This window comes from Eupeodes corollae, chromosome 2 (assembly GCF_945859685.1).
Source record: "Eupeodes corollae chromosome 2, idEupCoro1.1, whole genome shotgun sequence".
Taxonomy (NCBI): domain Eukaryota; kingdom Metazoa; phylum Arthropoda; class Insecta; order Diptera; family Syrphidae; genus Eupeodes; species Eupeodes corollae.
This window is the reverse complement of record NC_079148.1, coordinates 100,223,264-100,248,269: the sequence shown is the minus strand read 5'-3', so window position 1 is coordinate 100,248,269 and position 25,006 is coordinate 100,223,264. Positions and strand designations below refer to the sequence as shown.

General features: G+C 36.0%; 2 protein-coding genes across 6 annotated transcripts in view; both read left to right on the top strand.

Annotated features, from left to right (window-relative positions):
- The window catches only part of LOC129947129 (angiopoietin-related protein 7), a 29,125-nt gene extending 6,905 nt beyond the window's left edge, over nucleotides 1–22,220 (top strand). The window contains exons 3-6 of one of the 2 annotated variants that reach the window (XM_056057571.1): nucleotides 14,493–14,668; nucleotides 14,793–14,982; nucleotides 21,144–21,740; nucleotides 21,837–22,220. In XM_056057571.1, coding sequence (XP_055913546.1) covers nucleotides 14,493–14,668; nucleotides 14,793–14,982; nucleotides 21,144–21,740; nucleotides 21,837–21,984 — 1,111 coding nt within the window. In that variant the 3' untranslated portion in view covers nucleotides 21,985–22,220. Of the gene's footprint in view, nucleotides 1–14,492; nucleotides 14,669–14,792; nucleotides 14,983–21,107; nucleotides 21,741–21,836 lie in introns of both variants that reach the window. The other variant, XM_056057570.1, reaches the window with a different exon arrangement.
- A 495-nt stretch (nucleotides 22,221–22,715) lies between these two features.
- On the top strand, nucleotides 22,716–24,119 carry LOC129946475 (pancreatic triacylglycerol lipase). 4 transcript variants are annotated; one of them, XR_008781603.1, is made up of 6 exons: nucleotides 22,716–22,866; nucleotides 22,931–23,064; nucleotides 23,115–23,250; nucleotides 23,313–23,620; nucleotides 23,693–23,860; nucleotides 23,914–24,119. XR_008781603.1 is itself a non-coding variant. In XM_056056671.1 (6 exons), the coding sequence occupies exons 1-6, from the start codon at nucleotides 22,760–22,762 to the stop codon at nucleotides 24,026–24,028; spliced, it is 963 nt and encodes a 320-aa protein (XP_055912646.1). In that variant the 5' UTR covers nucleotides 22,716–22,759; the 3' UTR covers nucleotides 24,029–24,119. The 4 variants fall into 4 exon arrangements, 3 of the variants coding, with proteins under 3 accessions (XP_055912646.1, XP_055912647.1, XP_055912645.1); XM_056056671.1 differs by having other exon boundaries at nucleotides 23,130–23,250; nucleotides 23,683–23,860; XM_056056672.1 differs by having other exon boundaries at nucleotides 23,358–23,620; nucleotides 23,683–23,860.
- The last annotated feature ends 887 nt before the right edge of the window (nucleotides 24,120–25,006 follow it).

Here is a 25,006-nt window from a genome sequence, read left to right as displayed (position 1 = left end):
AAAATAAAAGTTTGTGTCTGTATTTTTTTAACAATTTTTTTTCACAAAAAAAAGATATAGACGGTTAATGACAATCAGTTTCTAACATCATAATATAGGTTATAGGTATGCATATATTTCTGTCCAATGAATTAATAAAAAACAAAACAAAAAAAAACACTTCAAATTTTATTAAATTGCTTATTTAAAATAAAATTCCAACACAATGTACTCACATAGTTACAAACATATATGAGCACAAATTAATTAATCAAAATATTAGTTAAAGGAACTTATAGACATTGCATCATTTCTCCTTAATGAACAAACAATTCAAACATATTTTTCTCTTTTAATCAAAATCTTTTCATTCTTGCAAAAAATATCTTGCATCACGCTGATTTTTGTATGGTTATTATATAAAAGAAGTAGTATATATATGTATTTCTTCGAGACTATGACCAATTTTAGTATTGTATTTGATCAACAATTTTTATAACTCAAACAAATAAATTCAATGGTAATAATAAATTAAGAACTCATTGTTTGGGTCAATTTTATTGCTCCGATCTTGTATTTCGTGCAGGTCAGGCTTGTTTATCTACCTACATTGAAGTAGTCATAAAAATCTTGAAAAAGCGTATTTCTTTTAAGATGAATAACTAACTGCCCGTCAAACAAACCCACTCAGGTTCCTTCGGGGTTTCCCTGCAAGACACATAAATAAATTTGCTTCATTATCTTTTTTTTTGTGTCATGAATATCAGTTCAATGGCCTTAACTTTTATTAGTGATTGTACTGACTTTTAAAGCACACTCGTGAAGTAGATTATGTAAGAAGGAGGTATGTATGTAGGTAGGTACTGCACATCTTCGATCTTCCGCAACATACGTAGTTACAGCCACATTAAATTTTAAAAGTTATGTAAATTCAATGTTGACATTAAGTTGATGGTATTTCGAATGTGGAAATTGTGCAATGACTTCGAGGTGATAAAGAAATTTAAATCAGTAGGGATCCAGACAAGTGAAGTCTTTGTATACAGCGACCATTGATTTTTCTATTTATTAAACTCGTAATTAAGGAAATCATTTTAAGTTGTAAAATATTTGTTGATGTACTGCCAGAGTGAAATGAGCATTTTTAAACCCTTACCTTTTGTTTATTTAGTTCTCTAATACGTTTGCTAAGAAGTGTTACTTAAAAGTTCTAAGAATGCTACCAAAAAGTCAACAAATAATAAGAAATTAATACTTTTATGATGTTAACCTTAAAAATACATCCAGTTTCATATTATGATTTTTTTTTTCTAAAAAATATGATATTGAAAACATAATTGCAAATTTTGTATACATTATTTGCACCAATTTATTAAAAATAATTCATTAATTCCAAAGATCATTGTTTTTTAATAGCACGTAAATTTTGCTTAGAAATTAATTTCGATTCAAGTTTAGTGACAAAGACAAGTTTTTGTCAGATGTATCAAATATGTAGGTATCCTAAAGGCGGAAGTAGTGTCCAAAGTTTATGTTTTTTTTTTTTCAATCGGAGAAAACTTGTTTCTCATACCTAAGTGAAATAAAATAATAAAGAATATGCAAACAAAAATTACTCACCAGTATTAGAATTTTTTAATTATTTAATAACATCAGAAAAAAAGTTGTGCATTTTTAAATAGTTTTTTTTTTATTTTTCCATATTTTTTTATAAAGATGTACACGTGCGAAGTTTGTATCCGAGAATTTATTTATTTACCGCTTCTTAGATTTTATTAAGCCCTTTTTTGGTGAAATTCTTTACTTTTGCTGCCAGAGATCTAAAACATAATTTTATCTTGCATTTCTTTCATATCTTGCATTTGCCTATTTGGTCAATATGATATTCATCCCGTTTGTGATATTCATCTATATTTCAAAAGGTCTTACTTCATTCATAAGCGGTTTTCTAAGTTAGATTTTTCATGACTTCCTTGAATATCCTAACCTTATCCCAAAGAAGTTATTTATGGAAATAAAAAAATCGTAGAGTAAAATTTTATAATACTGAACACACCGACTTTGAAATCCCATTTTTTTCTTCTATTCGTTCCTGATTGGTTATCCTTCTCATTAATTGGTTCAAGAGTGGCTGGCGACTTTGGTGATTACCTTCCTTGCTGCCAGTGGAAGGAACTGGTCAAGTGGCTTGATTTCAGCTTTTTCGTAGACTCTACGTTTGATATAGTGCTTCTGTCGTTGACGGTCGTATTGTAGATCAGCGCATATCCTTAGTATCTTCCTCTCGAAGACTTTAAGTTTTTCCATTGCAGTTTTTGATATAGTGAATCATATCGGAAAACTGTAGGTGATAACAGGTCTTAGCAGTTGTTAGTATATCAACAGTTTCGTTGGTTTACTTAATCCAGTTTTCTTCTTCAAGAGAGGATGAACTCGATGGAGTGTGATGTTGGCTTTCGTTATCACAGCCTTAGAGTGTGGGTAGAAGTGCAGCAGCTCATTGAAGTGTATTCCTAGGTATTTGGCGTTCTTCTTGGTTTTAATAGTTGATCCATCCAGGAATGTCAGAACAAGGTTTCGGGCCACTGCCGCCGATCTACATTGACTGTTGTTGGTGACGGGTCTCCGGAAGCATACCAGTTCCGATTTGAAGGTATTTATCCTTATTCCCCACTTCTGGTAGTACTCGTAAAGTCTGCTTATGTTTGCTTCTACTCTTCGGGCTGCGATCTTAGGAAACATGGAGGACGAATAGGTGAGTAAGTCATCCGCAAACAGCAGGTTCTCACAATCCGTTGGCACTGGCTGGTCAGATGTCATCAGGCTGTAGAGGAACGGTCCAAGTTTCGATCCTTGGGCGATTCCGCTCTTCACGTCTCTTATCGTTGACTTCCAACTATCTATTTCTACCAAGAAGTTTATGAAAGAAAGAATAGAAAACAAATTTTTTTATGATTGGCTGTGGGATATTAACAAATCGGAGCTTATCGATGAGGGCTTTAATCCGTACGCTTGCGAAAGCTTTCTTGACATCGAGAAAACATCCAACTGTGTCTCGGTGGCTATTGAAGTGAATGGATCGTTGAGTGAGCTTGTCAGAATCCAAACTGCATGTCGGGGATGATGCTATGCTCGTGAACAATTTCTTCAGCCTCCTTAAAATTACTTCTTCTAGAATTTTGCTGATGTTGTTAAGGAGTGAGACTGGCCTGTAGTTGGAGATCATATTGGTACTGCCTTTCTTCGGAATTGCCACTACTTAGGCTGTCTTCCACTTTTTTGGAAGGCAGCCGTTGTTGATGCAGTTATTAATGGTAATAGTCAAGATTATCATACAAATTTGCGGAAGTCTTTTCAGGATATAGTTGGAAATCCCGTCCATTCCAGTTGACTTCGTCGGCTTCAAGTTGATAATGATCTCAGCTATCTCCTCAAGATTGCAGAATTTATGGGTGTTAGCTGGTCCATCAGCTTTGCAGTTGTTGTTAAATTGAACTTCAATGTTTGGCTGTTGAGTCAACTGGGTGGAGGTTTCTACTTCGTTCAGGAAAGCTTGGTCCGTTGATGGTTTTGGAGTGAAACTCTGTTCAAAGTCTTTGGCAAAAGCTTCCACTTTGTCATTCGTTGAAGTTAGCTCGATGTTCTTGATCATCATGACTTCAGGCAGTGGTTTTCTCCTACCGAGGAGGCAGTTGATTTCCTTGAAGGCATTTGGTCCCGGTTTTATCTCCCTCAATCTCTTTTTGAAGGAGATGTCGTTTTGGTGTCGGATGGAGTTTCGGAACATGATGTTCACACATTCCAATTCGTTCTTAATAGTACGGTATTCGGGGTTCACGCTGTTGAGTTATCTCTGATGTATCCTCTGGAGGCGCTTTCTCAGCCTTTGTCGGTGGGATTATAGGTTTTGAACATATTCAGGGAGGTGTTGGTATCTGTCCATCGTTGTCCTGTGGATTTTTTGGGCATCAAGTGCAATTGTAATAGTTGATTCCATGGACTCGACAGCCTCATCAATTTCGTTCTCCTAGAGGTTTCGCTTCACTGGTGAAAGAACCAGGTTTCCTTCGATGTCCAATTGAAATCTCTCGAAATTTAGTCGCTTGTAATCGATGAAGTCCGCTTGAGGTCTCGCTGCTAAAATGGCTGAGTTTTATGGACAGGACTACTGCTTCGTGGTCCGAATCGCTTGGGACAGTTGAACACGCAAAGTTGCAGATGTCTAGAATGACAAAAACAAAATTTAAACTTGAAAGAAAGAAATCAAGAGTTGATGGAGTTCTAGGGAATGTTAGCTTTGGCTGCGACACTACCACCAAAGAATGTTCATCAACATGATCGTCCAACCAGTCCACTATAGCTTTTCCTTCGACATGACATGCGTTAAAGTCGCCTCCAATGAGTCCGTAGGTAGTACGCTTTAGAACATTGTTGAGGATTCCCAAGTCGTTTCGGATGTTTTCGTTGGTGGAGCCGCATTTGAAATAAATGCTTATAATTGTGAGGGACTCACCTTGTCCCAAATCCATTCTTACTTCAGTGACTTCGCTGGTATAAAGCCCTATGATGATAACTTCGCTGGTTCTGTAGGATACATTGTCCCTCACGAAAATGGCAGTTCCCCTCTGGGACTCTGCGATTTATCCTGTCGCAAGGTCTTGTATCCGACGACACCGATGTTGTTTCTGCAGGCTACGTTGGTTTCACTGATGAGGGCGATATCCGGCTTGTTGTTCTTCATAAATATGTTCAATAATGACCTTCTTTCCAAGCTGTACAATGAATTCACATTATACGTCAGGATGCGAAGCTTCTTCAATTGCATATCTGGAAGATGAAAGTGGCAAAAGCTACGGACTTTTCTGCTTCACTTAGATTGGTGTAGTTCGCTGGGACAGTGCTTTCGGCTTTCTCCATGATGGTGAGCAGATTGCTGCAAAAAATTCGTTGAACTTAGTTGTTAAGGTTCATCGATTCAGTTGGTTTCGTTTTGTTTGCAATAGTCTTCAATGGGGTCATATTGGGTTGTTTGAATGGAGTCACTGCTGGACTCTTGACCACTTTAGCGTAGCGAATGATTGGTCGAGTGGTTGGACCCTTCGCCACATCAGTGTAGCTAATGTTTGGACGAGTCTTTTTTTTTAGTAACTCTGGTGCAGTGTTTAATAATAATCCCTTTTAGAGCTAAAATAGATCTTTTGAAAATAATTTTCAAATCGTAATTGCTGGAATAAAATTTAGAAATAATCTAGAAAACCGTTGATGCTAATGTCAACCAGCTTAGAGTTTTGGTGTACTTAATTTTGAACTTTAAAAATGTATTTCTGTTAGACTTCATTTAAAAATTTAAATGGATTTTCAAAAAGACATTGACTCCAAATTCAGATAACAAACGTTACGGCTTAAAAATGTACTAAAATGTTAGTTGAAGTTTTATAAAAATAAATTACAAAATTTTCTTACTTTATGGACATTATTTCAACTAGCCTTAAGCTTGAAATAGCTTGTCGGCAACAACTTGTAACACTGATGCTCAAACAATGAAAAATGCGACAAGTACCTATTTTAAAACTGTGATGATCAAATGTTTGATCATGAATATAAAAAGAAAAAACAAATAAAATCATAATCCAATGTTTAGGTCACGCTAATATGCATAATTCAATAAAAATTCTTTTTAACGATATACATAATGAATCATTAAAATAGTATTAAAGAAGGTTATTCCTCTTTAGTTTTACTACTACGCCTTGTATTATCCGTCATCTACGACCGCGCCGGTAAAGCACCTACATAAATAATATGCATATAGGTAGTGTCAACAAGCATAACCGGAAAGTTATTTAACAAGTTATGAATATGATCAAGACATCAAGTATATTAACGTTCATTTTTATAATGCCAATCTTAACAGAGCCGGTCGAAGACTCGGTTTTAAAAGTCAGGCTCTATATATTTTCCACAAAATATACCTCATTTTCTAAGCAATGCCGTTGTTTTAAATACATTTTATAAAATTCATTCTAAAAAATAGAACTTATTTAAACTTTAAATTACAAAACTTCTGAAAAAATACTTAATTACTGATAAAAAAAAAAAAAATAATTTCCATTACGATGCAATATTTTAAACCTCCATTAATTTAAAGACGGGCCTGCATGCAAATGATTTTGTCTATCGGCTTCCTATAGCAAATCTTATTTTTGACATGGTTTCTTGTTTATTTGGCCGCCAGCTGTGGTTTTCCACGTCCATCACATGACCTTCAATATTCATTCTTTTATTTTGAGTATACCCGTGCTGAAGCTTTTTCATTTACAAATTAAGTTTTTATGTATGTTAATATTTATGTCTGGAAAATTTGTCTTTCAGAAATAATTTATAACTTTTGTGATTCACTATTAAAAGCAGACCTCTCTAATTTTGTATTTTGTAGTCTCTTCAAAAATTTGTTGCAATAAGAAATACAATAATTATGTGTAAACATAATTGAATAAGGTTAAGAACGTTCTTTTAACACATCAATTGAAATTCTTTGATCATACAGCGTAATGCATCTGCTTCATGTGTAAAAGAAGGCAGGTATGTACTTACCCACTTAACTTGCAGCACAGGTTAGTTATAATTATTGCAGTCTCAATGATGATGAAGTGTTTGCATAAGGCACAAAAATGGGCCAGTTATTTCAAGTGGTTTGTTATAATTGAAAATGATGTTTTAATAAGGTAAAGTGGAAGAAAAACATTATTTGAAAACTTTTTTTATTTTTTTGAACTGAAGACTACCAAAGAAGTTGTAAGTACACATTTTTAAAAAAAGTTATGAAAACAGAAGAAAAAAGTAGTTCATATTTCTTAACTCTATGTATGCAAAAAGTATCCATTTTATTTTGTTTATACATAATAAAAATCAAATATACTTTAGAAGGAAATGGATCAATTTTTGTGAATTGAACAAACTTAAGGAATTTTTCATTCCTTCAACTGATCGACTGAGAAAAGTCAAAAACTTAAAAGTACTTGAATAAAAGAAAAGTACATTTATTAAAAAATGCTTTTTTAAGTTAGTGAGAATTAAAACTGTATACTTTATACTACACTTATAGATTTTATGCGTCCCAAGGTAAACAATTTTTTTTTTAAATGAGATTTCGATGTGTTTCTTTTTTTAAGGGAAGTACAGTACACTGAAAGACGGAGTGTCTATGAACTAGAAAACATGCATAGAAACAAATAGTTTTCAATTTTTAATAAAGAATTAATCACAGCTTGCTATCAATACCTTCTTTATTGGTATTTATTATCTTGATAAAAATTATACCCAAAGTTATTTTTTAACTTTTGTTTCTAAAATTTTGACTTTAAAGCCAATAATTTCAAAAAACTATGAATTTGATAAATGGATTCAAAAATTATTAAAAGTGTAGAATTCTGACTTTTGAAAATGGAATAATTTGCCTTTATTTTAAAATATATTTTTAGATTTAAGGTAAATCTTTATAAAATTTGTCCCTCCTGCCTACATAAGAGGAGATAGACCCGCCAGCCTTTAGTAAAATATGATTGTACTTAGCTCCTCTACTAAAAGCCGTGCCATATTTAATGACGAAAAATGTGAAATTTTACTTTTTGATAAAAGGATACTCAGATTTCTTGTGAGCTTAGTTAGAGTATTAATTTGATAGAATCAAGAAGTATGTCTACCCATAGAGATAAGGGTCTAACCAAGGAAAAAACCAAAAAGGAAAGGTCAAGAAAGCCACATCATTTCATAAAAGGCGGGCGATATTGAGAACATTAGTAAAATCAAGGCAGAAAATGGGGTGTATCTGTATTCTGTATCGGGTGATACTGAAGGCAGACCATATACGACACCAAAAATTGAAGAAAAAACTACCATTGAATGCTACATGCATTAAATTTTAATTTTGCAACAAATTAAGTCAGGTGGAATCAAGCTTGATATAATTTAGACGGGCCTGATGGATATAGCTGCTATTTCCATGATTTAAGAAAGGAAGAATTCTACTTTGAAAAAGGAATAGCAAAGGAGACCGTGGAGCTGGATTTTCAGAGGTGCAGCCTGACATTGCAGCCTTGTTGTTGAGCATTCAAGGTCAACTAACAGGGCTGCAAAGTCAGATAAAGGAGCAAGGAAAAGGGTAGATCATCTCTACTCTTTATTGCCTGGCCTGGCGCAATTAAGACAATAATGGCCAATTGTTGAAAGACTACAGTCCCGATGTGTTTATGGCTAGCGAAACCAAGCTAAACCACAAACACAAATTGACTCATAAAAATTACAATATCATAAAAAGAGATCGGCCTGACTCCACTCAGGGGCGGCGGCGCGGCGGCGTCGCTCTCTTTGTGTATGCATCTCTCTCACTCAAGGGAAGCGGATGTATATGATTGCGGCTTATGCGGCTAGAGATCCGCAGGTTACTTACTTTGCATTAGAACTCGAGATTCTTTTTAGGGAACTTAAACTGAGCTTGGAGGAAAACTATTTCATCTTGGCCGGTGATCTGAACGCAAAACATGAAGATTGGGGAAATCAACATAGTAATCCCAGAGGTAACCATCTTTTTAATTTGATGAATCTTTACAGCGTTGAATATGGCTACTGAAAGGCCATCGTATCCAAGAAGCGGCTCCTTTCTGGATCTTTTGCTGTACGACACAAGACTGACAGTTACCGAAAAAGTGGGTAATCGCCCTCGAAACTGCTTACAGACAGTCGAGTACGACAGTGATCATTGCGGACTGGCTGCTGTAATGCAAATTCCGAACGAACGCGTGGAGTTGGAGGAATATGTTGGATCGCACTCTTACAACTGCAGTAACGGCCTTGCAAGAGAACTTCGTTCGAGTGACATAGCCCCACCAAACAACAGAAATCTGACAAATGCAGAAATTGACCAACATTTACAACTGATGGACGAAACAATAAAACGAACGGTGGAACGGACAATACCAAAGTACAAAGACCGGGACCAAATGGACTCTTACTGAAACGCGACTATTGACGAACTGCGAAGGCACAAGAGTGGCTCCCTGACAAAACTCAAACACTTGTACAGACGACTTACAGACCCACATGATTTGGAGGTTAGAACACTAAAGTCGTCAATAATAAATGTCAATCTGTTGATTAAGGGGAACTACAGGTTATCAATCAACAAGTACTGGGTCCGTAAGATCCGGTCAGTTAATTCGAGTGACCCTAGTATGTTCCCTAAAATCGACAAGATGTTCAGAAAAAAGAACGATAATGATCTTCCGCGTCTGAAACTCCAAACAACTGAAGAGAACATAGACGTACTCAGGGCAGCGCAAATAGATCCAGGAGAAGCCGTCTTTGACGATGACTTTTATATAATTGAAGATCCGAAGGAAAAAGTGGAGGCGGTGGGAGCTGCTTTCCAGCAAGTGTACGACATGGAAAACAGAGCGCTACTTAATCACTTTTACCTTCGAAATGATATGACACAATGGCGATCTGAGAACCGCGGTTTCAAGCGGTTCAATGACGATTCCTTGGCAAATGCCATAATCGCCGAGCAAACGGGAATAAGTCCCTTGTTAGTGACGAAGGTTGAGCTTCAGCTTCAGCTTCAATAAAAAACAAAAAGTCAGCAGGTGTCGATGGTATATCCAACGTTGTACTAAAACATTTACCGATGGAAGCAATTGACATATACACCACGCTCTTCAATAATGCACTGAATAATGCATATTATCCAGTGCATTGGAAGACCGCTGTGGTTCATCCTCTCCCGAAAAAGGGAAAGCACAACTCCAACCCGTCAAATCTTCGGTCGATAAATCTTCTTCCAAGCATCAGCAAAGCTTTCGAAAAAATCATTAATAGGACTTACTAAGTGGACTGCGGACAACAAAATAATTCCGGATAAACAGTTCGGGTTCAAGGCGGGTCATGACACAATTCATGCTGCATCTAAACTCGTTTCTGATATACAATTGAATAAATCGAAACAACAATGCACAGGTGCTGTTCTGGTTGATTTGGAAAAGTCCTTTGACACCGTATGGTTAGAGGCTCTTTAGTCTTTACCTAAAACTGAGGAGGCTTGTCATAAGCAAGCCATTGTTGTATATACTTTATGATATGCTCAACGGTAGAAAGTTTGTTGTCAAAAGTGGCAGTGTAACTTCTGCCACAACATTCCAAATTAACAATAATTTTCAACAGGGAGCGGTGAATTCGCCGATTCTGTTCAGCATTTACCCCAGCGATCTGATAGGTAGTCTTACAAAGGCAATTGCGATGATCTAATTGCGTACAGAACGGCCCGAAAGGTTGAGGTTATTAGAATTCTCTTGCAGCGTGATTTCGACAAGATTCACCGTTATTGCGACGACTGGAAACTGAGTGTTTACGACGCTGTATAGGCTTATATCGAACAGCCGAATCTTCTTACATGCATTACTATTCCAACGGGCTCCTTTACAACGGGGCACGAATGAACAGAATTGACAATTACGTGATAAAACTCGTTCGAGGTCAAATTAATTAATTTTCGGGGCGTTCTATCCGAACGGCGAATATTTTGAAAGTGCACGTTTAAGCGGCTTCATTCCACCAGAGGCATTCCTACTATATATTTGCAATTTTTTTTTTTTTTTTTTTTTTTTTTATATCCGATGGAAATCTTGAAAAGACACTCGGTAAGAATCGGTACCGAGTAGTGTGGGACTCTTACCGCACTAAAACCACCGGTGAATCAGGACCAATCTATGAAAGATCGACAAATGATTTTTATTTCAATATTTAAATCGCATTGGGGGAAGTTTAAATTTATAACACTTTCCCGTAGCTTTTAGCCCATCAGCTCATGAGGCTTGGTTCTTCTTAATCTCCGAACATTGTCTCGTACATTTAATACGGTCTCCATTTCAGAGTTAGTATGACTTTGCAGTCGCTGATTGTGTGATACAGCGTGTTTCTTAACCACTTCTGTAACCATTTCAATTTGAAGGTCACTATGTAGATCGCTATTTCTTATATACCAAGGGGCATTTATTATTCCACGAAGGACCTTGCTTTGGAATTTTGGATGGGTTCAGCATTTGTTTTCTTTGTACAGCCCCATAGTTGGATGCCATATGTCCAAACGGGTTTCAATACTTGCTTATATAACATTAGTTTGTTCTGGATAGATAGGTCAGAGTTCTTTCCTATTAACCAGTACATTTTTCTGTACTTCAAGTTTAGTTCTTCTCTTTTCTTTTTGATGTGTTCTTTCCATTTAAGCTTTGCATCCAAATTCATTCCAAGGTATTTGGCGGTATTGGAGTAAGGTACTTCTGTACTGTTTATAAAAATTGGAACATTGTTTATGTTTTTGTTTGTAAAGTTTATATGCGTCGATTTTGTTTCGTTTAATTTGATACGCCATTTGTGCGTCCAATCACTAACTTTATCGACTGCAATTTGCAATTTTTGTGTAGCCTTCGTAACGGATTTATCTGGCACCAATATTGCAGTATCATCAGCAAAGGTGGCCATGATAGCGTTGATGTCCACTGGAATATCCCTTGTATATAACAGATACAGGGTTGGTCCTAGGACACTTCCTTGTGGTACACCGGCTTCAATTTTCTTAAGTTCCGAGTAATTTTGGTCGTACCGTACTCTAAAGAGTCGGTTCGTAATGTAGGATTTCAGTATTTCGTAGTACTGCCTGGGGAAGTCCCTATGCAGTTTGTACTCAAGTCCCAAGTGCCAAACCTTGTCAAAAGCTTGAGCAACATCTAAGAATACAGACGAGCATACTTGTTTTTCTTCAAGTGCCTTTTCCACAACATCCGTAATTCGATGCACTTGGTCTATCGTGGAATGTTTATTTCTAAATCCAAACTGATGGCTCGGAATTAATCTTCTTTCTTCAATTATTTTGTTAAGCCTTTTAAGTAGCAGTTTTTCAAAAACTTTTGCCATGATTGGTATAAGCGATATTGGTCTGTAAGATGTAACTTTTGTTGGTGGCTTACCTTGTTTAGGTATAACAATGACTTCCGCAATTTTCCAATGATGTGGCACATATCTTAGTTTAAGGCATGCGTTTATTATAAATTGGAGTTTCTTGAAGGCTATAAGAGGCATTTCTTTCAGAACCTGAGCAGTTATAAGATCGTACCCTGGTGATTTTTTGTTTGACAGCTTATGTTGACACATGCTTCTTACTTCTTTGAGCGTGACAAAAGGTATTTCACATTCGTCGTTTCTGTCAACAAACTGTAAGGGATCTGTAGCTGTGCTTGCTGGGAATGGCTTGAAAACATTCGCGAGATGTTCAGCAAAGAGATCAGCCTTTTGTTTCGGGTTTCCGATCCATTTACCATCTTGAGATTTTATCGGCGGGTTTTGTGTCTGAGGTCTTTTTAGGCGCTTAGTTGCTTTCCATAAGGAGTATTCTGTAGAAGCATCCGTCGTCAGACTTTTCAGGAATCTACTTAGTGAATCATTTTTAAACTCACAGATTCTTTTTTTTAATTCGTTGTTAAGACGGTTAAAAACTACCTTATCATCTGGGAATCTCGTGGATTGCCATTTTCTTCTAGCTCTTCTTTTTTCCAATATCAACTCCTTTATTTCGATAGGATATTTTATTTCTTTTTCTCTCGCATTCGAAATAGTTTGAGTACTTTCTTCTGCAGCCTGCTGCACATCAGCAATAAATTGTTCTACTTCATGATCAATTTGTTCAATTGTTTGCATAGGGGATCTTAGGTTTATAAAATTTTCAAGTTTGTCTCTGAATTCGTTCCAGTTTGTTCTGTTATTCACGAGCTTGGGATTACTTTTTTCTATTATTTCTGTTTCGCTCAGTGATAAAATTACTGGAGTATGATCTGATGATAAATCATAATTACCTTCGACACTTATATGATTTATATTGGCAATAAAAATAAAAAAATTAAATATAGATATTAGATTTTTTTTTATTTTCTAAGAATTAAAAAAAAATAAATAGGTATTTAAGTTAAATAGATCTTAGGACCGAAAGGTATTAGAATTAAGTATTATTGTGTAACTCAGAGTGTCCGTATGGGACCCTTAAGTTAGTTGTAATTTATGGATAACTAGGCTAGTTTTATGAATTTTTGTCCAGTTTTATGATAGTTTTAAGAAATAATGAATAGAAATCAATTAAAAAAAAAGTGCATTGGACTGTCATACAAGGGGTCTTGGGTTCAATCCCTGCCCGTGCCACCTAACTTTTTTCACGGATACTGCCTCTTGCGAGGAATTGACAAATTCTCCAACAGTAATTCTTGTCATGAAAAGTGCTTTCTCAAATTAGCAGTTCGGATTCGGCATATGAACTGTAGGTCCCTTCCATCTCTGGCAACATTACTCGCACACAGGAATGGTTGATAGTTGTAAGTCACTAGGCCCTGGTCCTTCAAAAAAATAACGTTTTTTACACAAAAAATAAAATATGTTAAGAAAACTAATAAGAATTGTATTTATTTATACTTTGTGGTTTCACATATTTTCATAAAACAATCGAAACATTTCTGCTTCTATCACATTGTTGTAAACTTCCAATCAAATTCATTAACATTTCTTTGACTTTTATTTTAATCAATTGGAGAAGAGTCTGATGAACTCACATTTTGAACTTGTTTTGTAAGAGATTAAAACCTACACACAAACAAAAACAATTTATTATGAATAAATACATTTTACCTATTGGATGAGTCATTTCTGCTGACTTGCTTTAAATATTATCAAAAAACTCTTGTTATAGTATCAAGCAGAAGTTCAATGCCACTTTGTAAAAAAATATTTTTTTTGGTTTACTTCAATACAAAAGGTTCAATATTATTTTTACTAAATTGGTTGGTTTAAAATGTTATTTAAAGAGTGTTTAATCATTTAAGCTAATGAATGGAACAATTAAGTACTTAATTCAGTATTTATTTAACTAAGTTTACCTAATTTACATAAACTTACATGACTAATGTAGTTTTATGTATCGTGCTCTAATTATGTCTTTATAGTTTATAACCCTGGAAATTTCCGAATAGGAATTCTTAGAATAAATATTGTTCAATACAAATTGACTCACTTTGTATCCAAGATCATTGATGTCAGCTTAAAAAATGTGCATACATTTATAAAGCTAACAATGATTAACACCAATGGCAACCTCCGCCACTCAATTGCACCCATCAAGCAAATTGTTTGTTAACACAACTTTTTTCCTTTTTTCAACTGCCATATGAGCTTGTGCTAGTATACTCGTATTTGTTCCAAACCATTAAAGCCGTTTAAAAGAATGCCATCAGTTGACACCAATCTAAAATATCAAAGGAACCGATGTTGGACGATTGCAAAGCGTTGAAATTCCAAGTTATCTTCACGTTTAGATACAATATGTTTTTATTAAAATATTCGCCATTAGTTGTTAAGAAAAACCAACCCTTTAATTTAAATTTTAAATATACGAGTTAAACAACTGGCTATCTCTGTCCTTGCAGGCTTACCCAATTCGATTCGTCAACGATTGCACGATTGGAAGCTATTCGTATTCAGCAGCAAGAAATGTCGAAGCAATTACAGAACCTTGATTATGTACAGCGCAACACTCAAGCCGCTGTGGGTGACATTCGCAACGAGATTGACGTAATGCGTTACAGTATGGACCATAAGCAAGGTAAGTTTATTAATTTGACAATAAAAATGACAATTTTTGTTTAAAGTGATGTTTGGACAAAATTGTAAATGTTTACATTTGAATTTAACGTAAACCACCCTTCGCTTGAAATTTTTCATTCCAGACGAAGCTGCATCACATGTCCACGCTCGACAAGCTAACTTCGGACAAGCTGGCAACGAAACGGACACATTTTCAGAAAAGCTCGACTCCTTGGCCATATTTTTAGCTTCAACTCGTGCCTCAGTTAGTCGCATTGAAAATGCTATAAGTGAATTCGGTACAAGTCTAAACAAATTGACTCAGCTAACAAGGTAAACATTCTTTGATTGGTTTTCTATTGTCGTTGCGCTTTGGTTTTATTGTTTAATTTATTTTTTTATTAATTTTATTATTGCATTGGATAAGTTAAGCGTTGTGAATACATAATTTTGTATTCATACGATTGCGTGCTTCTGCTTATTTCTAATTTTTTTAAGTCAGGTGGAGTGGGATGACTATGGACGAAGAGTCATGTAGTTACAAAAAAAAAAAACGTTTAAAGGAATGTTGATTGAGCTTGGAATTTAAAACTTTCAATGTTTTATCGAATACAATCCAATAAATCCGGAAAATTTGCAGGCTTTCAAACTTCAATCTATCGAAGCAAATAGCATAATTGGTTAGAGTCTATTGAAATTGTGAATGGAGTTAAAAATAGGAACCTAGTCATTATTAAATATAAAGCTGTCAAGTTGACACAATCTTCTCTCAATTACAACCATAAATAATTTCAGTTGTTAATAATCCATTCTTGAAGGTGAAGCTAACTTGTCTTGGAAGAATTAACATATATTAATTCTGGCAACAATTTGAGGTGTTTACATTTAAAAAAGAAAATTAAACAAATTTACAATACTCAGAGGTAGTTTATTAACACTGACAATGAGTAACGCCATAAGTATTTCTTCGCGTAAGAAATTGTGTCATCTTTTGTTTTTTAAAACTTCACAGATCTTAAAAGGGAGATGTGGTATTGTACATAGAAACATAAAGATGAGCACGCCCCAATTAGATCTCTTATACCTAGTTGTATGAGACAATAGACAATTTTGACCTAGAGCTTTTTTGTTTTTTATTTATGTTTGCTTGTTTTTAATTTAATTTATGAGGAAGTTAATTTGATTGCAACAATTTTGAAAATTTAAATTTTCTTTAGCTTAAGAAATTAATGTTGGGGAATATTTTAAAACATTTTCGCAAATCAAAAGACAATTAGATGATTTCGAGACATACAATGGTATTGTATAGTCTAGTAGACGGTCCGCGGGATTACTTATGAAGGTTTTTACTATTAAAATAAATTTGTGTATCAAAGAAAACGCTTTAAACGTTTGAGAAATATTTACATTTACATAATTTCCCGACAGTGTTTGTTTTATCAAAAATTTAAATGGTGGAACTATCAATGTCAAAACACTTAGTTTAACAAATTATTTATATCTTAATCATAAGAATAAAGAAACGATAAACATTTATTAGAAATACAAATATATAACCAACATTTGGCCAATTTAACAGCAATGTTTGTGGTTAAAAACATCGATTTTTCTAAAGAAATTACTAAAACATTTGAGCACTCAAGATTTAAACTATATAAGCTAAGCTAACATTTAGACACATTTGATAAAAACAATCGAAATTTAAAGGATAAAAGAACAGGTAAACTTTTAAGAGTATTCGGGTAGGAATTAATAAAATCCTTGAAGATTATTGAATGTTTAATCAGACATATTTTAAATTCAAAAGAAAAAAACAACTCTCAAACGTAAAAAATAAAACTAACATGTTGAACTTTTCAAATTTTGTATATGCTATTTATGTTACTGATATGGGTACCTCTTTGAAAGAAAATCCTTAACAATTTTGGAAACTTGTAGACTCAAATAAAAAAGTCTGATTCCAGTTAACTTCAGTTACAAGACCCTATCATTAAATAAAACTGTTGATATCTGAAACGCTTCCGCAACAAATTTCCGTGAATCATTTGTTAATAGCCCTGAAGAAGTTGATGAAGTATATTTTATATTAGTATGAAGAAAGTGTAGTAATGCTTTAGTTGAACAACTTAACTTTTTATTCAAACTTTCTCTAAAAGCAGGCAAATTTCCCAGTAAATGGAAGAAGTCATTTTTAACACAAGTTTTTAAGCAAGGTAACAAGGTGGATATAACAAACTACCGGCCCATTGCAAGGCTTTCTTGCATTCCTAAATTGTTTGAAGAAGTTTTTTGTGAAAGTGTAGCATTTTTTAGTAAAAAACTCATTTGCGAACAGCAACATGGTTTTGTGAGAAAAAGATCAACCATTATAAATCTCCTCACATTATGTTATGAAGTTGACTGTGTATACACTGACTTTTCTAAAGCTTTTGACCAACTTAGCCACGGAATTATTTTATTTAAACTTAAAGTTCTTGGTTTTCCACCATTTTTCTAGCTTTCAAATCATACTTTGAAAACAGATCCTGAGAGGTAAAATTTAGAAATTGTGGTTATGCTCAATCTGGTGTTCTCTAGGGAAGCCATCTTGGTCCTTTTCTATTCATCCTCTCTATTAACGACGCACGTATCGTCATGTCTACGCTCAAGTGAAGCTCTCATTTTTGCTGATGACATGAAAAATTTTAAGATAATAAAGTACATTCAAGATCGTATCCTTTTTCAAGCCGACATTGATAGTTTCACATTTTGGTATGGCAAAAATAGCCTTACACTCAATCCTTTAAAATGCCAGACGATAACTTTTACTAAAAAACGAATCGGTAGTGTTTTGGATTATTGTATATCACAGCAAAAACTCTGTCGCGTTTAAAAATTTAGGTGTTCGTTTCTGTTCCAATTTAGAGTTTACACATCACAATAATTTTATTGTTAACAAGGCTAGTTCTATGCTTGGTTTTATAAAACGCTGGGCAAAGGAGTTCAATGATCCCTATGTTACTCTTTCTTTGTACAATTGCCAAGGTTAGTCCTCATCTAGAATATGCTTCGCAGGTATGGACTCCCTATAACGTATTGAATCAATTCAACATAATTTCATTCTCTTTGCCCCAAAAGGGTCTTCGTTGGGATGATCCTTATGATCTGCCTTCTTATGAACATCGCATGCAGCTTCTTTAAATGCAATCTCTCCATCAAAAGCGCATTAATAATGGCTTTATATTTCGTCATCAACTCATTAATGGTGATACTAATGCACCTTATTTGCTTATTCTTGTGTACATTTGAATTACCAAGGCGGAACTCATCACCAGCGCACATTTGGTTCCATACATATTGACTTCCATAGAACTTACTTACTTAAGGTGGCGCTACAGGCCGGGCGGACCTGGGCCTCAACCAACATGCGTCTCCAGCCAGCTCGGTCCCTAGCTAGCTGTCTCCAGTTTCGAACGCCAAGTTGGTTCAGGTCCTCTCTCACCTGGATGCTCGAGAGAGGACGTTACTTCTCAATTGCCTTCTAAGTTGAAAAAAGCAGCGATTTGCAAGAGTTATTCTTCGTTTGATTTCAACGCTGGTATCATTGTCTGTGTTAATAGCGGTGCCTAGGTAGACAAAGTCCTTAACTACCTCAAAGTTATAGCTGTCCATGGTGACGTTTTGTCCAACACGTCGTTGTTCAATTTTCTTTTTTGATGAGGTCTTGCCCTCATTGACCTCTTAACACATTTTCTTCGCTTCCCCTGCAATGCTCAAAAACGCTCCACTGACATCACGCTTTGATCTTCCAATTCTGCCAACATCATCTGCGTATCCGAGTAACTGGATGGACCTTTGGAAGATTGTGCCTCTAGTGTTGACGGTTCAGTTTTGCACAAGTCTTTTCCGAACGATATTGAAGAAGTCGCATGGCAGTGTCTAAAACCTTTTTTGGAATCAAATGCATGGGTGAGATCTATTCCGAATTCGATAGAGCAGCGTGTATTCTTTATCGTCATTTTGCACAAACGGATGAGTTTGACAGGGATGCCAAAACTAGACATTGCTTTGAAGAGCGCTTCCCTATAGAAGCTGTCATACGCGGCTTTAAAATCGATAAGGAGATGGTGGGTATCGATTTAAAGCTCCTGGGTTTTTTCCAAGATTTGCCGTAGTGTGAATATTTGGTCGATAATGGACTTTCCTGGCCTGAAGCCACACTGATTAGAAACTATGAGGTTTATGACGAACGGTTTCAGACGTTCACATATTATATGCAATGTTAAGGAGATTGACGCCTCTGTGGTTGACGCAATTTAGAGGGTTTCCTTTTTTATGTATTGGGCAAACTATTCTGATATTCCACTCATCGGGCATGTTTTCTTTCGACCATATTTTGCAGTTGAGTTTGTGCATGCTCCCTACCAAGCCATCGAATGCTGCTTTGAATAATTCGGCAGCGATGGTGTCAGCCCCAGCAGCTTTGTTTGACTTAAGTTCAAATATGGCTATCTCCACTTCGTCAAGGTCGGATAGGCGGAATTGTTGATCTGTGTCGCCTAGGTTGAGTGGTTCTGTCCCTTACAGCGGAATTCGGTTCGTCATCGCCGTTATATTAATTGAAGAAATGGTCTTCCCAACTGCGGTTCTACTACGATGTTTCCCTGATCGTCTTTACAGGCTTCATTTCGTGGCTGGTACCCTTGAGAGGTTTGTTTTTTTACCTTTTGGTAAAATTGACGAAACTCATTCCTGTTGTGACATCCCTCTATCTCCATGATCGCACGCTTCCGGTGTTTTTCTCTCCTTTTCTGCTCGTAGAGCTCACGAGCAGCTCTGGTCCTTTTGTGCAGCACCGACTTGTATGCCTGTTGTTTCGATGCGTGCGCTTGCTGGCATTCGTCGTCAAACCAGGGGTTTCGCTGTGGTGGCCGTGTGAAACTTAGCACTTCAGAGGCGGCATCTCTGATGGCTGCAAGGCAATGTTGCCACTGGTTTTCAATGCTTAATTCAGGCAGCATAGGACTACTTAAGAGGTTATTAGATACTCGATCGGAAGAGGACATGGCAGTCTCTTACGATTGTAGACGTCTAACCTCGAAACTTCTCACAGTATTTCCTTGTTTTGCCTTGGATCGGGATATCCGTAGCCGTACCTTGGCTACAACGAGGTAGTGGTCCGGGTCAATGTTGGCCCCTCGGAATGTTCGGATATCCTGTTTACTGGAGAAGTGTCGTGCATCGATCGCAATGTGGTCAATCTGGTTGACAGTTGATTGATCAGGAGATTTTCATGTCCCCTTGTGGATATTGAGATGTTTGAACTGCGTACTAGCTACCAGAACGTCTCGCCCCCCAGCGAAATCGATCAGCCTAAATCCGTAGTCGGAGGTGGTGTCGTGCAGGCTGGTATCTCCCGATTGTGCCACCAAAGATGTCTTCTCTTCCTAGCTTGGCGTTAAAATCTCCTAAGACAATTTTAATGTCATAGCCAGGGCACTGCTCATATATCTTGTCCAAGAGCTCGAAGATAATGTCTTTGGTGTCTTCATCTTTCTCCTCTGTTGGGACATGAGTGCATATTAAGCTTATGTTGGCGAATTTAGCATTGATGCGGATTGTCGTGATGCGCTCGCTCACATTGTTGAAACTCGAGACTTTTTGCCTGAGTCTATTTCCAACAACAAATACACACCCAAATATATGCTGTTTTTGTTCTCGGTAGCAGTCGCCTTAGTATACAACGCAGTCTTTTAGTTTGCGTTTGCCCGGTCCCTCCCATCGCACTTCTTGGATGGCGGTTATATCTACCTTACAGCAGTTTAGGGCTTCCATTAATTGCTTGGTTCCACGTGATCTTTTAAGTGACTTAACATTCCACGTACAGTGAATCCGTCCGTAGGCGAGGCTTTTTGGTGCTTTGCAACTAGGATATTTGTACGTGCTGTTGGCACAACCCTCAACCTAGAGGGCCAGTTCTTTAACTTCAAGGATGGGAGCCGGATGAACCGTTTCTTATGGGCCTGCGCTCCGAAAATGTCGTAGAAGCCCTGTTAGGTTTTCACTAAGTTATTCAACTTACTGAAAATGTAGACGCCACCGTTGATTCCATCTCGAGAATTCGTTCGAGAGGTGCCTTAGTGGAAACAACTCTCCCCCCTTTCTCGTTTGCTGCCCCCAACAACTTTCCACTGGATTTTTTATGCTTTTATTTTAACTTTAAAAATTTTTAATCTTAATGGCTTACATCAAATACTTGTGTAATAAAGATTCATCATACAAAATAAATTTCCAGACATGTGACTTGAGCATCATAATTATTATTATAAATATTTAAAATAAAATCATGCTTCTATTGTATCATCAATCTTCATTTTATAGCTTAACGAAAATCAATGTACATATGTTTTCTTGCTTATGTTTTTTTTTCCTTTCAATTTTTTTCCTTAAAACTTAAATTCTGATGCACATTTCTAAAGAGGAACCCATAAACGATTGTCAAATCTTTCAAGCAGACATCAACCAACCTACAACTCCCCACAGTATCCACAATTATACAACTCCTACGGACCACCACCACCACCTCCTGCATTCGCTTCAGAGCCAAGCAGTTGTGCCCAGGCATTATTGCCTCAGACAGGAATTCAAAAAATCCAAGTTGATCCACAAAGTGAACCCTTCTACGCTCTCTGTGAGTCAGCCGATAAGGGCGGATGGACCGTCATTCAAAATCGTTTTGACGGGTCCATCAGCTTCAATCGTGACTGGGAGGAGTACAAAATTGGTTTTGGCAACTTGGCTGGGGAGTTTTTCATCGGAATGGAGAAGTTACACGCACTGACAGCATCCACACTACATGAGCTGATGATTGTCCTGGTTGATTTCAGCAACCAGACCCGAACTGCTAGGTACAATTCCTTCGCCATTGCCGGTGAAAAAGAGTTCTATGCATTGCATATACTTGGCGAATACTCAGGCACTGCAGGGGATTCACTAAGCTTCCAAGCCGGAAATAAGTTCTCCACGTTTGACAACGACAATGATGGCTGGGTTGAGGGCAATTGTGCTCAGGCACACACTGGTGCCTGGTGGCATGCAGCGTGTGAGATGAGGTGAGTTTTGTATATAAAAGAAAAGTGCCAGAGGGTAGAGTTTTTAATTAGCGAGAGGACACTTGAAAATGACTTTTGTTTCCTTTTTTTTTAAAGCAACCTAAACGGACAGTATTTGAATGGAGACGTTGATCCGTCACAGCAGTTCCAAGGCATGTACTGGAATGACTTTCATGGGCCATTGTATTCGCTGAAATCTGTGCAGATGAAGATTCGTCCTATTGACCAGAAAGAAGCTTTTTAGATAGGCAAAAATGTGTGATTAATCAAAATGTTCTCTAGGAATTTGTTTGCATTTAAAATTATCTGTACTTAATGTTTTTTAATGAAAGTAACTTTTTTAATTAATTTATGTTTTATCGAATCAAATACAAATTGAAGATGTGTAACAACTTTTTTTTTATAAAAAAAATGCCATATTCTTAAGAGATTTGTTGTAGAAATCATTGTGAAATAAATGAACAAATGTTGATCTGTGTATATTTTTATTTAATTTAAATATATATTAAAAGTTTCATGAATATTTTGATGTTGAAGTTTTGTTTCGAAACAAGCCAATATAAATCGCGTGAGAAAAAGTTGAGTAAGGAATCTACGAGCCCCAGGAAAAAATACAAACCTCGGCTCGTCGTGTGTAGGCTGCCTAATAAACTCATATGTTAGCGTTATTACTGGAGAAATTATTTTCTAAAATGAAATCTTAATTTTAAGGGAAAGTTTTTTTAACATCATGAATGAATATATTGAAAATTCTCTTCTTTAACTATATAAATGGCGACCTTTTTTTCTAAATATGAAACCTACTCAAAGCTCAAAAATTAGTTTATTAATATTTCAGCTTTGGTAAAAGTTGAACAAAGGCATAATGTATGTAAGTATTTTTATAGTCAATAATAATAACACCGTTTATAAATTGCGTGCAGGTAAATAATTTCATAATCATCTTAAGTCAAATTAAATCAATGTTGAACTTATAAATAAGTTGTCAGTTTCTCTCATAAGCCTCCACATTTAACATCATGAAAACTGTTGTTGTTTTTTTAGTTTTTGAAATAATTTTTAAATGTACGTTTGCTAAAGATTATTCGAGTTCCTTGGCCCAAGCCAATATTTACTATCAGCGTCCGTAAGTAAAATATGGTTATTCTTTGAAAACTAAAAAAATAAACATGAAAAATCAAAACAATTAGAATTCGACTTGGAAATTCTAAAGAGGTTCCAATGCTTGATGTGGAGATGTTTAGTGAAAGAACGAATATCAAACTTATAATTCATGGATATTTGGGAAATCGAGGACATTCTGCCATAGTTCCTGTTAGAAATGGTGAGATCTTCTTGGATTTACGAAACCTTTAAAAAACCAAAAATTCTCAGCATATCTCTCACAAGGAACTGACAACATTTTTATGGCTGACTGGGAAAGAGCTGCATCACATGGTTATCCAACTTCTAGGGGATTGGTACTTGAAGTTGCCATGCGTTTTGCTAAAATTGTATCCGAATTTATGAAGTAAGTTGAAAAGTTTAGTGAAAGTTTTGTTCGTTGTGAAATTAAGTTCCTTCTTCCAAAAGAAAAAATGAAATTGATCCAAATGAAATGCATTTGATTGGCCATAGTTTGGGAGCGCATATTGTTGGAAATATTGGTCGATACTTTAATGGTACCTTCGGAAGGATTACAGGACTCGATCCAGCATTGCCACTGTTTGTACCTCAATCAGCAGATGGGCTTCGTCCAGATGATGCCAAATTCGTAGATGTTATTCATACAGATCATCCTGTCTTTGGGGATATAACACCTCGTGGGAAGGCAGATTTCTACCCAAACTATGGCAGGGCACCGCAACCGGGATGTACCAATGAAGACCTAAGAACTCTTAGTAAGCTAAATTTGCACCTTGAACTAAATATGCGTGTTAAGTCTAAATGACCTTTTACTTAGCATCATGCAGTCATTACAGGGCTGTCCAATTATATGCTGAATCAATTGGAATTCCGAGAAACTTCCCAGCTTTTTCCTGTTCACTTCCTGAAATTGTCTTAAATAATGTAGAAAAGTGTAGAAGGGAAGCAACTTTCAACACTACTGTAATGATGGGGGAATATATCGAACAAACGAGGTGAATATTAACTTTAAGGTTTGTGTATACGTTAAGCGAAAAAATGTTTGCAGAGCCATCGGACAGTATTTCTTGATTACTAATGCAGCGCCACCTTTTGGATTGGGAGACAACTCAGAAATTTATAGGAACCTTAACTATGTACAAGAACCACCTCCGCTAAAATAAAAAATCAAAGACACTAACCTTAAAGTAGCTCAGTTGTAAATAAAGTTTTAGATTCTGTGGAAAATAAATAAATCTGTATCTCACCTTTTTATATGAAAACCTTTAAATATGAAAATCATACATTCGTGGAGGAATCCATGGCCGTCGGAAGACTTACAAATGTTTTAATTTGAAATAGAGAAAGACTATAGTGAATTAACGAAAGTCTGAGTGCGAGAGGAAAACACTTTTTTTTGGTTACATTTTTTGTGTACAAGACGGTAGACTTTCTATACAAAGATGATAAGGCAAAAGCAGGTGAATTGCGATTTCGTTCAGGAATTTTATATTCTTGGTTGAGATTTTATATTTTTGATGATTTGAGGATTGTATTAGGGAATTATAACTTCAACTACCTACTATAGGCAAGTAACTAAGAAGGTATTGTATTCTTATCCAATGATAGACGATTAATTATTTTTTTTTAATTTTATCAAATAAACCTTTCTTACATTTTGTTTTCAAATCAAACATAAAGAAGTTTAAATCTTCAAAGTTATAAGAAGAAAATACAAAATGAAGTAAAGAATTTATTTGTTATGTCTGAACTTTAAGGGGCGCAAATGAAGCAAAATGAATGTCAAAGGAGAAGGCATTGTCAGACTCCAACACCCCTTCTCAATTCGTTGTCCGAGGATGATGAAGTCCAAGTCCAATCGAGCACCTATCGTAACTTAGTTTGGTCAACAGCATGGTTAAAATTTCTGTTATGGACGAATTTCTGAAAACTTCACGGACAAAATGGTATCTGATTGCGACGTGCTTTGATCGACAGTAGTACACTGGATTCTCGACCAATTTTTCAGCTCCTTGGTTGTCATTGTACATTTTTATTTGGCTAAGATGGCTGCCTCTCTACTAGCATCGTTGATAGCCATGTACTCGGCTTCGGCCGAGGATAGAGCCACTGTACGTTGCTTGCGTGATTGCCAAGATATT